Raw genomic sequence first — 13,739 nt, 5'->3', positions numbered from 1 at the left:
ATGCTTGATTATAAAGGGTCCACCCCCAACTTGCACGTACATTACTGGAGAAAAATACTTCACAGGCGACAGTCTCCAGCTTTCTCCTCAAAAAATAATTTGAAAACTCAGAAACAACCTATTTTCCTTTCTTTTCCCCTCCCCTTAATGGATGTTTGATACAAAATGTGAACACTTTGGCAATGTATAAAGGTGAAAAAACATCAGCCATCACCACTTTAATGCCATCATACTCAGTGTAAAATCACATGTATTTATCAATCTATGTAATGAGTTACATGAATGTATAGCAGAGGATAGAATTCTAATGTGAAACAAGTTATTATTTTGCAGACGAAAAAAAAAGCTTAGCAGTGCAGCTTTTCATATAATCTTTTACACTGCTTTAGTAGCGGTATAGGATTCGTTATCACAAAACCCATTATCCAGAATGCTCCTAATTACGAAAAAAAGGCTGTCTCCCATAGACTCCATTTTATCCAAATAATCCAAGTTTTTAAAAATGATTTCCTTTTTCTCTGTAATAATAATACAGTACCTTGTACTTGATCCAAACGAAGATCCTTATTGGAAGCAAAATCAACCTATTGGGTTTATTTCAATGTTTACATGATTTTATAGTAGACTTAAGGTATAAAGTTCCAAATTACGGAAAGATCTGTTATCCAGAAAACCCCATATCCTTAGTATTCTGGATAATAGGTCCCATACCTATACCATACATTCTTTTCCCCCTGGAATTTGTCCTGTTATGACAGGTGTGTTGAGAGGTACAATGAAATGGCATCATTTTCAGCGCTAGTGTTTTTATTTTGTGTTCTATTTTACACACTGATATAAAAGTACCTCTTAGACATCTATGCTCAAATTCTGATGAATTATTCATTACAGTGATGCTCATGTCACCCTATAGCTGTAGTAGAATAACAATGGATACACTGGGTGCTGTGGGGATTGCAAAGTTCTTAACCTCCTGGTCTTGCCTCAGGTTTGAACCTGATTAATTATTTCCTCCATTCACTAAAGTTGGTTCTATAAAAATGAATATCATCTGATCCTTACAGCAGAAAAGGCCAGATGTAATTGTGGAATATTGGTTGCAGGGCAGTTATCAAATGGAGTGGTATTACAAACAGATTATGTTTAATTAATTACCTGGTATGTTAGATTTGCATGCACTTGATTGCAGGTTGAACCGAAACATGTATTAGTGCAAGTAACTTTGTGAATAACATGTAAATGTATACAATTTTGCACCTGTGTAAATGACCTCTATTCTCTTTAACTGTGTGTGTGTATGTACATACACATATGCATATGACTAACTCTAAATTTCCACCCTTTTTCTTTGCAGGCAGTTTCTAGCAAAAACACAGACAAAAAGTCTCCAAAGAAGTTGGAAAATGATGAAAAGGGTCTGATGGAATCTGATGAACAGGAATTCATAAGCAAAACCGACAACATAGCGTCTAATGAAAGCAATGCTGGAAACGTTAATACATGTCCTTCTGCATCCCCCTTTTCTGATTTGAATGAGGTTTCACGTAATGGCTTAACAGATGACCGTGAGGATGGAGTAGGGTTTAGTCACAAAACATTCTCTGAGCCCTCTAAAGTAAGAGAGGTTTATCTGAATGGCAGTCCATTTGTAGATGAAGACAGCAATCAACCGATGCCTCTGGGGCTCTTTTTTGAAAATGCAGATCTAATGCAGGTGAGTTTTCCTTGATGTCTATCAAACATAATTTTATCATCCATCCTAATATATATTAATATTGCATCAGCACATTTATGTAGTTATCTGTGGAGGTTGAGCATTACCAAATGTCCTATGAACCACCAAGCAAATTGACTGGGTCGTACGTGTGCAGTTCTACATAAACACACAGACTGACACACTTAATATGCACTTGCACATCTTATCCAGAAAGAAGCTCACCTGCAAGTATGGCATAGTGCTGATGCTTTAAAGGGGTCGTTCACTTTTGAGTTAACTTTTAGCATGATGTAGAGAGTGATATTCTGAGTCAATTTGCAATTGGTTTTCATGTTTTATTATTTGTGGGTTTCTTTGGAGTTATTTAGCAGCTCTCCTGTTTGCAATTTCAGCAATCTGGTTGCTATGGTCCAAATTACCCTAGCAACCATGCATTGATTTGAATAAGAGACTGGAATATGAATAGAGGTCTGAACAGAAAGATGAGGAATACAAAGTAGCAATAGCAATAAATGTGTAGCCTTATGGAACATTTGTTTTGGATGGGATGGGGTCAATGCCCCCCCATTTGAAAGCTGGAAAGAGTCAGAAGAAAAGGCAAATAATTAAAAAACTATAAGAAATAAATAATAAAGACAAATTGTGTTGTCCAATTGTCCATCCTATAGCATACTAAAAGTTAACTTCAAGGTGAACAACAAGATAATCAGTGCCACTGCAAAAGAAACCAGAAGATAGTAATAAGAAGTATATAGGGACAGAAGTGAGACTATGGTGAGTAGCAGAATGTATAAATGGGAAGAAAAGCAAAATGATTAAAACAAAAGGAGGCTGCAGAAGCTGGAGATTTAGAGAACCACAAGGTGAACCACAGGAAGAGGTAAGAGGTATAGAAATATGGGGGGAAAATGTAAAAATGCATGAAAGAAAGGATATCTGGGATGAAAAATGATGTAAGAGAAGCACATAATAGAAATGCTGGAATTGCAAAGGGATAGTGGAGTGTAGGACAATTGGTCGGAACTCACCCAGACCTTTAGAACTCTCAAGTAGCAGGTGCACGTGCAAAGTTGTCCACTCCAACTGGCTTGAATACTTAAAGTGATACTGACAAATGTTCTACATTAAAAGTTACCTATAGGTCATGTTGATCATTTTTTGCTGATAGTTCTGCTTAATTGTCACTTGAAGTTTCTAAACCTGACTGTTTTGGCAACCTGACTGTCACTTAACCTGTCAGTTTCTAATGCTAACGGACTCCTACTGCACAAATATAGCAGCCCCCTCATAGAAGAACAGGGTATATGGATTTTTTTTATTATTCTATCTATTCAGGCCTCTCCTGTTCATATTCCAGTCTCTTATTCAAATTAATGCATTGTTGCTAAGGTTATTTGGACCCTAGCATAACCCTAGCAACCAGATTGATGAAAGAGAAAACTGGAAAGCTGCTGAATAAAAAGCAAAATAACTCAAAAACCACAAATAATAAAAAATCAAAACCAAATTGTCTCAGAATATCACTCTCGATATCATACTAAAAGTAGCATGCAGTCCTAGCGGCTTCTGTAAATTGTGTTCTATGATGGCAAGTGAGGTTGGGGTTGGCACAGAGCCAATAAAAAAAGCTACAAGATGAGCCTGGCCAAAATGGACTTGAAAGAACGCTGCATGACTGGATCCATTTTTGCCGTGTCCTGTGAAGTTTTAAAATTCGTACAGATGCCAAGGGCTACTTTGGATTCCTTATCCATTTAAATGCAATAATCTATTATTATATATTTTTTTAAATTATTTTTCCCAGTAGTCACTATTTATTTTCACATTTCATGCACATTCATATGATTAAAATGTTTGTGGTTTCTGTTAGGACCTGCTGTGCCTTGTTGTGCTTCGATGCGCAGAAGAGAGTTCAGAAACCTGCATTTTAGAGCAAAGGAAGAGGAGGAAGATGATGATGATGATGACTATGCTGACGGCTTGGTTAATGAAGGAAATATTTAAATAAGGTATGGGTTTTGTTTCATATTTTTGTTGGGCAACTGGCACTGCAGGCACTTCTTATTCATGTAAATGGGAAAGGTGTTTCCTATAGCTGCCACTGGTGTGTTGGTTGGGATCAACCTGAAACACACCTGAAATGAGTGGAAAGTGACTGCAGGAGTCCAGAGCATTTGACGTGATCACAGTGGTGCATTGGGCCACACATTTTTATTTATAGGTCACAAACAAAGATGTGAAAAAACACTGTGCTCCTGATACATATACACTATTAATTTGCAGTACACATGTGTTAGGATGACACACAAAGCACTAAGTTCAAAAGGAGGGGGGGTCCTTGCTGCAGGGGGCTACTTGAAAGCCTCCATACTTGCTATAAATGAATCCAAAAAAACACTCCTTAAAAATGTAAAAATGAATACATGAAGTGCCCTTTTTTTATATATATTTTTTTTTTTTTGGATTTGCATATATTAATTTGAGCAGGACAGGGGAAGCAGGTGGGCTATTCTTGTTCACCTACCTTGAGGCTTGAGCTGAGATTTAATTGATGTATATACTGGACTGCAGGGCCAGACTTCCAATCTGTGAGTTCTGGCAGGCTGCTGTAAGATGCTGGAGACAGCCATTGTTTATTGGGCAGGTGGAAAGCTGAATGAGCTTCTCTGTACTGGGAATGCCAGCAGTGGCTTAACTAGATATTACTGGGCCCCACAGCAAATTATTTTTCAGGCCCCCAAAATGTTTAGAGATTGACTTGTTTCTCCAATATTTATTGAAATTGTATATGAATTAGGGCCTCATGGGGCCCCTATACCTCCTGGGTGCCCCTGCAGCCACAGGGTCTGCTTCCTCTATAGTTACACCCCTGAATGCCAGGGCCTGTTCTGAATCCCAGTCTGGATTTGCTGGCCTGTAGCAAGAAAGGCAGCATTACTGTACTTTGTATGTACCAGATGTATTCACCAGACATGAAATCAAGCTGGCCATTGGCTGCAGACCTGGCCACTACAGATTGAGTTGGTAGCTTATTGGCCTATGTATGAGCCATAACCGGTCTGCCCAGGACCCTTATTGTGATCTGACTGTTGGCCCAGAGGTAAGATGTTTGACTGATTTGGCCTCCCAAGTAGTAGGCCAAATTAGGTTGATCCAAAACAAACCCCCACTTGTTTGGCAACCTAACCAATCAAAGCAAATCATCTAGTGCCTGGTTAACTTAATTGGTGTGAAAGTGCTTGTGTAATTGTGTTAAACCATACATCAAACATATTAAGGCAATTAAAATGATCATTTTCTTTTTCTGTTCTAGGATTCTGCAGAGCCAAGCTTGAATGTGTGTGTCCGGGGGAATCCAGAAGTATAAATATTTGTCCCAATCCTAAACTTCAGAGTCATGTAATAAGACACGAAGAACAATGTTGATTCATTAGAGTCTTTATTAACGTAATATTTTATATTAAACTCAAAATGAAGTAGGCTGTTTAAGCCTAATTTTTCCCCCCCTCCTTGGACCCAACACACTCCCTAGCTAAACCTGACAACTTGCAATGGTTTGTTTCCACAAGGTATTTAGCTGTAAATGTGAGTTGTACAAATCAAAAAAAAGTTTCTGGAGCTGGGAATGGATTTGTGGTATTTTGATGTATAGTAATTTACATTTAATAGGATACATCTAGATCTTCTACAAGTGGTTTATATGCGGTAGATCCTAAACATATCTTAGTGCAGCTTTTTTTCTCTCCTTCGATTGCTTGTGTAAATTGTTTTTATTAAATAATTTGAATTTTAAAAAGCTTTATTCTGAACTGACACCAAATAACACGGTAAGGCATAGATGTAAAATTAAATTTTAAGACAGCACTGTAGAAACACTGGTGCCAAATGAGGTTACATCTAAACGGTTTATTAGTGCATCAAACATGAACTCTCACGTTCCCCTGGACTCACAAGTAACGTAGCAGCTGCATGGACAATGTTTGTATAGAATCTCTTTTCTTCTGAGTATGTTTATAAAACACCAGAAAATATAAGTGCAATTATTCTTACTTGTATCATAACCAAAGATATACAAACTGTTAAGCAAGGAATAAGAGATAAAATTTGAATTTCCCAAAACTTCAGCATTTCTAAAAGAAATCGTACACTTCTAAAAAAAATGGCAATGACAAAATCCAGGAACTCAAGACAGTTCTTAATATCTAAAATGTCAAATATTATAACGCCAGAAATTAATGTGTTAATTTGTAATAGTTTGAAAGTGCCTGAAAATCATTTGTATGTCACTGGCCCTGACAAAAATCAATTACTTAAAGGGGTTGTTCACCTTTAAATTTACTTTTAGTATGATGATATTCTGATACAATTTACTCTTGGTTTACTTTTTTTTTATTATGTTTATAATTTTTAAGTTATTTAGCTTTTTATTCAGCAGTTCTCTACTTTTCTGTTTCAGCAATCTGGTTGCTATTGTCTCAATTACCCTAACAACCATTCATTGATTTGAACATGAGACTGCAGTATGAATTGGAGAAGGCCTGCATAGAAAGATGAGTAATAAAAGTAGCAATGACAATAAATGTGTAGCCTTACAGAGCATTTGATTTTTAGATGGGGTCAGTGACCCCCATTTGAAAATTGTAAAGAGTTAGAGGAAGAGGCCATAATCAAAAAAATACAGAAAAATAACCCAGAAAAAATGAAGGCCAATTCAAATGTTGCTTAGAATTCGCCATTCTATACAATACTAAAATATGATTTAAAGATAATTCACCTTTAAGTTAAGACCCCTCCCAAACGTCACTGCTGTCTCCAGTACAGTCCTGTTTGCTCTACCTGTTCCCAAATAGCAGAGTAGCACAGCAGGGGTTAAGGGTGTAGGCAATTATTTGAAGAGAAGATTGAGTGATGCAAGATGGAGCCAACAACCCCTGCTGTACTCCTCTGTCGTTTGGAAACAGGTAGGGCACAATAGGTAGGGTCCTTACCTAATGAAATGACATTCATATTCCATTCATATTTCCATTTTTCTTTTTAATGGGATATTTTACACACATTTATTTACATGCTTGGTTCATAAACCAGTTTATATACAGGTCCTTTTCAACTTAGGCCTCCAGTTTTGCTTTCTGTAATAATATAAACTATTCTATTATCTACTTACACAATTAGAATATTCTGATTAATGCAAACAGAATGGGGGACTCCTTTCCCAGTCTTGAGATACACTGGAATATAAGGGAAGCGATTAGAAAGATTTATAACAAATCTTTAATGTTGAGTTTATTTGCTGATCAGAATTATAAATATGCACAAAATCTGTTAAGGATCCGTCCTGTGTATTGACAAATAACGTCAGGTAACTTGTAATTGGTATATAAGGGTGTTTTTTGTTAAAGACTGTACTAGTGATTTGGGCTTGTCCTGCATTTCTGGTACATTTCATTTCTTGTAGAGGCCCAAAGGGCACATGTAATTTATGTTGACAACACGCTTTATGACCAAAATAAATATTGATTGTTCTGTACATGTTTCTTACGTTATTTTGATACTTGGCTCATAATCAAATTCTGAATGTAACCGACTTTAAAACATTCATTCAGGAGTGTGTGTGTGTGTGTGTTTGTGTGCGCGCAGTACCGCATAGCCACATGGATTAAAGGAGAAGGAAAGCTACAAAGGCAGTTTATTACCAATAGATTAGCCACAACAGTGCAAGCTAGAACACCATTTTTATTCTTTAGAATGATTTTCCATACCTGAGTAAACAGCTCTAGACACTCTGTTCTCTAGGGTAGCAGCTGCCAAATTAGCTTGGTGTGACATCACTTCCTGCCTGAGTCTCTCCCTGCTTGCTCTGAGTTCAGATTACAGCAGGGAGGGAGGGGGAGAGGAGCAAACTGAGCATGCTCAAGCCCTGGAGGTTTAAGTTGAAAACAGGAAGTCTGATACAGAAGTCCATGTAAATACGATATAAGGAAAGAAATGCAGTGTTTCTTTTGACAGAGGACTCAGAGCAGCATTACTTTGAGTTTGCTAGTGTATTTATATAGACCTTTCTGATAAAGCTTACTTAGTTTTTACCTTTCCTTCTCCTTTAACTGATAGGTCTGCTGTATTCAGAGCAGATTCAAAAGTCTGCTTGTTTCGAAGTGATAAGCCTCGGTTTTGGACTATGCTCACTGCGTTTTGCATTTCCAAGTCCAGAAACCGATGGCTTTCCCCTTCGATATAGGGTTGCCTGCATTGGGCAGCACTTTATATAAGATGGAAGGGCAGGGGTGGCATGTAGGCTTACACTCACCTCCTAACTTGTGTGTCATTCAGACGTGAAAATTAAGAAGCGCGAGGAGGAGCAGCCTACTGCCTGCTCTGAGGCAAGCGGTAAGTACAGGGCTCTGCGGGCTCCTCCTGGCACAGCTTCTGGTACAGTAACTATACGTAAAATATCTCTAACAGCATATAGGTAACACAAAAAACTTCACGGGTAGATTCATTTTAGATATTTGAAAAGGAAAAACACAAAAAGGAGAATGTAATTAAAGGGGTTGTGATATTCTGAGACAATTTGCCATATGTTTAAATTTTTTATTATTTGTGGTTTTTGAGTTATTTAGCTTTTTATTCAACAGCTCTTCAATTTGCATTTTAAGCAATCTGGTAACTAGGGTTCAAATTACCCTGGCAACCATGCATTGATTTGAATAGGAGGCTAGAATATGAATAGGAGAGGCCTGGCTTGAAGAATTAGTAATAAAAAGTAGCAATAACAATAAATTTGTAGCTTTACAGAGCTTTTGCTTTTTAGAAGGGGTCAGCGACGCCCATTTGAAAGCTGCAAGTGTCTAAAGAAAAAGGCAAATAACTGTAAAAAAATAATAAAAACCAATTAAAAAGTTAATTCAAATTGGCTGTTCTATAACATAATAAAAGTTACATTAAAGGTGAACCACCCCTTTAAATTATCTTAGAGTGCCATTGCTTTTATCAAAGTGACTTTTCCCTTTGCACTTTGCTCCTGGCTATTCTCCATTCACTGCAGCCTCTCACTTCTCTATTCTGAGAACTTTCGATGAGCTTTTGGAAATTCGTTTTTTTCCATGGTCAACTATCAGCCATATGTGCTCCGTTCAAGAGCAACTGGAAAAATTTGCCTCTGAATTAAAAGGTAAAAATCTTGTCAATGTGCATTTGATAAAATTAAAACAATAAATATAGTGTGCTATTTCAGTATGTATTCAAGGCCAGACTTCAGACTCAATTGATGTGGGATAGGAATTCATAAAATACTCCCAAGCAGTTACTGTCTTGTGTAACTGCTTATAAATATATAAAGCCCAGTACCTATTGGAATGTAGGTGACCCTGCATTTTGTCACCTGTGTCACCTACAGCATGCCAATGGCACCCAGCACAAAAGGAAGACCTCGGCCTTCAGCCCTGTGCCGTTATATGGTCATTGAACTCCTTGGTGACTTATAAATATCCCTTTTTACAATAGGGGAGTAGATGATTCCCTATATAAACAATGTATCACCACCAAGGCACCTTCTTTTAAAAGACAGCTCAAAAGTTTCATGACCAGTATAAAACCACTCGGTCGGCTGAGGCATAATTTCGGGGACTCTTCCTGTATTTTTGACACACGACAGCAGATCTGTCTCATACTGCAAAAATGAATGTCAGGGAATTGAAATGTTGTTTATTTTTATAATACATACAAATATTATTTCATAATAAAGCACCATTTTTTGTGTTATTTCCCTTTCAGAAACTCCCAGCTGTAATTGAGCACTTTGCACTAGATCAACTAGTGACAATGATCAAGGTACAATTCGTAATTCGACAAACTACTTTAAATTAGGGATGCACCGAATCCATTATTTTGGATTCGGCCGAACCCCCGAATCCTTCAAGAAAGCTTTGGCCGAATACCGATCCGAATCCTAATTTGCATCTACAAATTCGGGATGGGAAGGGGAAAACATTTTTTACTTCCTTGTTTTGTGACAAAAAGTCACACGATTTCCTTCCCATTCCCTAATTTGCATATGCAAATTTAGATTCGGTTCGGCCTGGCAGAAGGATTTGGCTGAATCCAAATCCTGCTGAAAAAGGCCGAACCCTAGATTCGGTGCATCCCTAATGTTTCCATAGTAGACAGAAATTAATAATTTTTATAAATAAATATTTAAATATTTTGAATAATTTAAAAAAAAAAAAAACAATTAATAATTGAACAGGGTCGGCCTGGGACACGGAGAAAAAACCCGACGGACCCCGGTTCTTGTCGGCCCCGTCGGCCCAGACCGGCTCTCTGGATCATCAGCAAAAAAAACGCATGTTAAAAAACCTGCTCATGTGCATAAAAAGAAACAGTCAGACCCTGTATTTAAATACCATTCCAGCTGACACTGTTAAAATAAGGTTGTAGTTATGGTAGTGTGGCAAAATACATAAAAGCAACAACCTTGTCATGTGCATTTAAATGAAAGAAGTGCATTTAAATGAAAGCATAGTATGAAAAATAAAATTTAGACTTTTGTTTGCTAAATACATAACATGAATTTATTAACATGATTAAATCTAAGGCCAAAAAGCTCTTTGCACTGATATCCAGTTGTGTCAAGATGCGCTATGCTGCCCCAGTTCAATAAAATACATTTAAACACTAAAAAAAGCACAGGACTGTTTTGCAATTTCAGGTACAAGACAACACTGCGTTCCCTATACTCATTATATATAATAATGGGGCAGTCTTTGTAATATATTAATTGTACCATTTCTTATACAAATAATACACAATAATATACATGTTGTAATGGTATCATTCCCTATATTGAGAATGGCTACTGAATAAACACGCTCTCATCATGGCAACAAAACCCACTGCACTTTATTCTTCAACTTAATTGAATTTAACTGAACTCAGCAACCATGATTTAACTTGCTGTTATAACTGCCCTGCCTGGGCTGCATGCGTGATGTCACAATGCTCTGAATCTCACAGCTGTTCAAACAAACAGTTGTCATTATGATGTCATAATGGACAAAGTCAAGGTGTACAGCTGCAGCCCAGAGATTTCTCATTCTTGATCAGGAGACTGAGGTGAGTAGATCTCTGTATATTTGGGAGAAAACTTTATTAAAAATAACCGTTTTACTGGTACAGTTTGAGCTTTGAGACCACTAGTGGTATCATGAATATGGTAGAATTTTAATTCATTGACTAAAATGGAGTCTGTGGGTGATAGCCTTCCTGTATTATGGAGCATTCTCAAAAACAGGTTTCTTGGTAATGGATCCCATAGCTGTAAATGTATATATACGCACACACTCACACACACATATATACATACAGTATATATATATATATATATCACAGTCCAGTGAGTATCCTCACTCCAAGGCAAACTCTATTACGGCCTATTTAGCCGGGGTGCATGGTTAAAATAACCTTCAATTCAAGAAAACCGGCACTCCCATGTAAAAATTCTCAATCATTTATTCCGTTGTACCATTATCCAACGTCCTTGTTAGGACCTTTCTCAAGGATGATACAAAAATACATTGACCAATCTTTAATAGTCTAACACATTCAAATTCTCCAATGGGTGCTTGTTATCTAAACCTGTTAATGAAGTGATTTAACCCTTGTGACCATCTTCATATATGTAACAAACAGGGGAAATTTGTGCTCACCACCAGTTTTTAAAATCATTAGGCGGGGGTGCAATGAGGGTGTGACCACAAAAAACATATAGACAAATACAAGAGTCCTCTGCACTCAACCCATTATCAATATATTTAAGACAGCGACATTTTGTGCATACTGCTACTGAAAAATGCCTTACCCTTTAAACAAAACAGGGATTGTTTGTCCATATATTGCAATATATTTAAGCTGGCCAACTACGTCAAAGTCATCCCATATCTGGCCAGTCCTATGCTAAATTTTCATCTGATTCATTAAGAATTCTATGGTTTAATTATACATTTTATAACAAATTTTATAACCCCTCCAACTATAGTCAGGTGATCCCACTGGTGTCTAATAAAAGGGCAGCCAAGTTTGGGAGTTTTACTTTGAAAGCAGCTAGTAAGTTGCAGGAAAAACGTATTCGTCCCTTTTATAAAATGTATAATTAAACCATAGAATTCTTAATGAATCAGATGAAAATTTAGCATAGGACTGGCCAGATATGGGATGACTTTGACGTAGTTGGCCAGCTTAAATATATTGCAATATATGGACAAACAATCCCTGTTTTGTTTAAAGGGTAAGGCATTTTTCAGTAGCAGTATGCACAAAATGTCGCTGTCTTAAATATATTGATAATGGGTTGAGTGCAGAGGAATCTTGTATTAGTCTATATCTTCATATATGTGACATAAAAATATTTTTTACCCAGATATAGCGATGGGCGAATTTGCGCCGTTAAGCTTCGCCGAAAAATGTGCGAATTTCGTGCGAAACTGCGAAAAATTTGCGAAACTGCGCCGGCGTCTCGTCCCGTTTTTGACGCCGGCGTCCGTTTTTTTCGGAAATTTTTTTGACGCCGCCGAATTTTTGCTGCGAATTTTCGCGGGCGTTTCGCAAATTTATTCGCTGCCGGCGAATCACGCAAATTCGCCGCGAATTCGCGCCTGGCGAATAAATTCGCCCATCACTACCCAGATAGTGTTATCATCATGAACACTCATCGCATATACATCATAAATACCATAAATATCATAAATTAGTGTATAAAAACGTGTAAAAAAATTTACAAAACATTTTGTGATATCAAACAGTGTATAATTTTGTCTACTTGTAAAATTCATTTTGTCCACAAGATGTCACCGGTGTGTTTCATAAGCTCGTGTTACAGTGCTCAATTAAATTCCATATGTTACTAAAGTGTCCTAAAAGGAAAAGAGAAACAAAGTTGTAGCTAAATTGTATCCATAATTTATACAACATTTCCTTTCACTGTAAAAGCCACAGAATAAATAGAAAGTTTGTAAAGGAACTACCAAACTCTATTTATCCATTTAGATCAACTCTACAACTTACAACTTGATCTGCCCATTCATACCTTTTGGTGAGACGCAATTGAGTTCATAAATCCAAAAGGCTTCCCTTTTCAAAAGCGCTTTTCCTACATCACCACCTCCTGGATGCATTTGTATGTGCTCTATCGGCAGGTATCTAAAGGAGGAGGCACTATGTTTGGCCTCCGCCCAATGCTTGGCCACCGGCTGTTGGGCTTTGTCCTGTTTCAGGTCGTCTTTATTCTTATTTTTGACTCTCTCTGGGTCTAACGCTGCCCTAATACTCGCTCGATGCCTATCCTTTCCTTTAGCTGCCTCACCGTCTTGCCACAGTACAATAAACCACAAGGGCATTTGATTATATATACCACTAGTGTGGAGGTGGGGGCTGTTTGGGCCTCATATATATATATATATATCGGGATATTACATAGAACAAAGTATTGGGATTACTAAACTGTTTCTTTACTAAATGGTTTTCTTTTTTTCTCTCCACAGAAGAATATTTTATCGTATCAAAACAACAAAAAAAAATCTAACATCTAACAAAAAAAACAACTAACATCAAAATGTGGAAAACTATTTTCAAATGTTTTTGTTTTCGCAAGGTAAGGACGTTGTTTTTTCTACTATAACATGACATAATTCATTTAGTGAATAACTTCATGGGGGAGAAACTTGTCCTCAAACTCTGTTACTGGATTATCTCTGAACATTGTTCTGTTTGTGACAGTTGCTAATACTATAACTAGTGATGAGCGAATTTGCGCCGTTTCGCTTCGCCAGAAAATTTGCGAAACGGCGAAAAATTGGCGAAACGGCACCGGCGTCTTTTTGACGCCGGCGTCCGTTTTTTCCCGACGCTGCGAATTTTTGCGGGCGTTTTGGATTTTTCAATTATTCACTGGCGGCGAATAGCGCAAATTCGCCTCAAATTCGTGCCTGGCAAATAAATTCGCCCATCACTACTAATAACATGATGATGAGAT

At 37.3% G+C, this 13,739-nt stretch overlaps 1 protein-coding gene across 1 annotated transcript; it reads left to right on the top strand.

Moving 5' to 3' along the window:
- Window positions 1-1,096: 1,096 nt before the first annotated feature.
- On the top strand, window positions 1,097-7,244 carry LOC121395575 (UPF0688 protein C1orf174 homolog). The gene is made up of 4 exons (XM_041569391.1): window positions 1,097-1,158; window positions 1,355-1,714; window positions 3,588-3,726; window positions 5,031-7,244. Exons 2-3 carry the CDS (start codon window positions 1,421-1,423, stop codon window positions 3,723-3,725), a joined length of 432 nt encoding a protein of 143 aa, XP_041425325.1. The 5' UTR covers window positions 1,097-1,158; window positions 1,355-1,420; the 3' UTR covers window position 3,726; window positions 5,031-7,244.
- The last annotated feature ends 6,495 nt before the right edge of the window (window positions 7,245-13,739 follow it).

This window comes from Xenopus laevis, chromosome 7L (genome assembly GCF_017654675.1).
Source record: "Xenopus laevis strain J_2021 chromosome 7L, Xenopus_laevis_v10.1, whole genome shotgun sequence".
In the NCBI taxonomy this organism is placed as follows: Eukaryota; Metazoa; Chordata; class Amphibia; order Anura; family Pipidae; genus Xenopus; species Xenopus laevis.
Note: the sequence above shows the minus strand (reverse complement) of the source record. Positions and strands in the feature narration are given on the sequence as shown.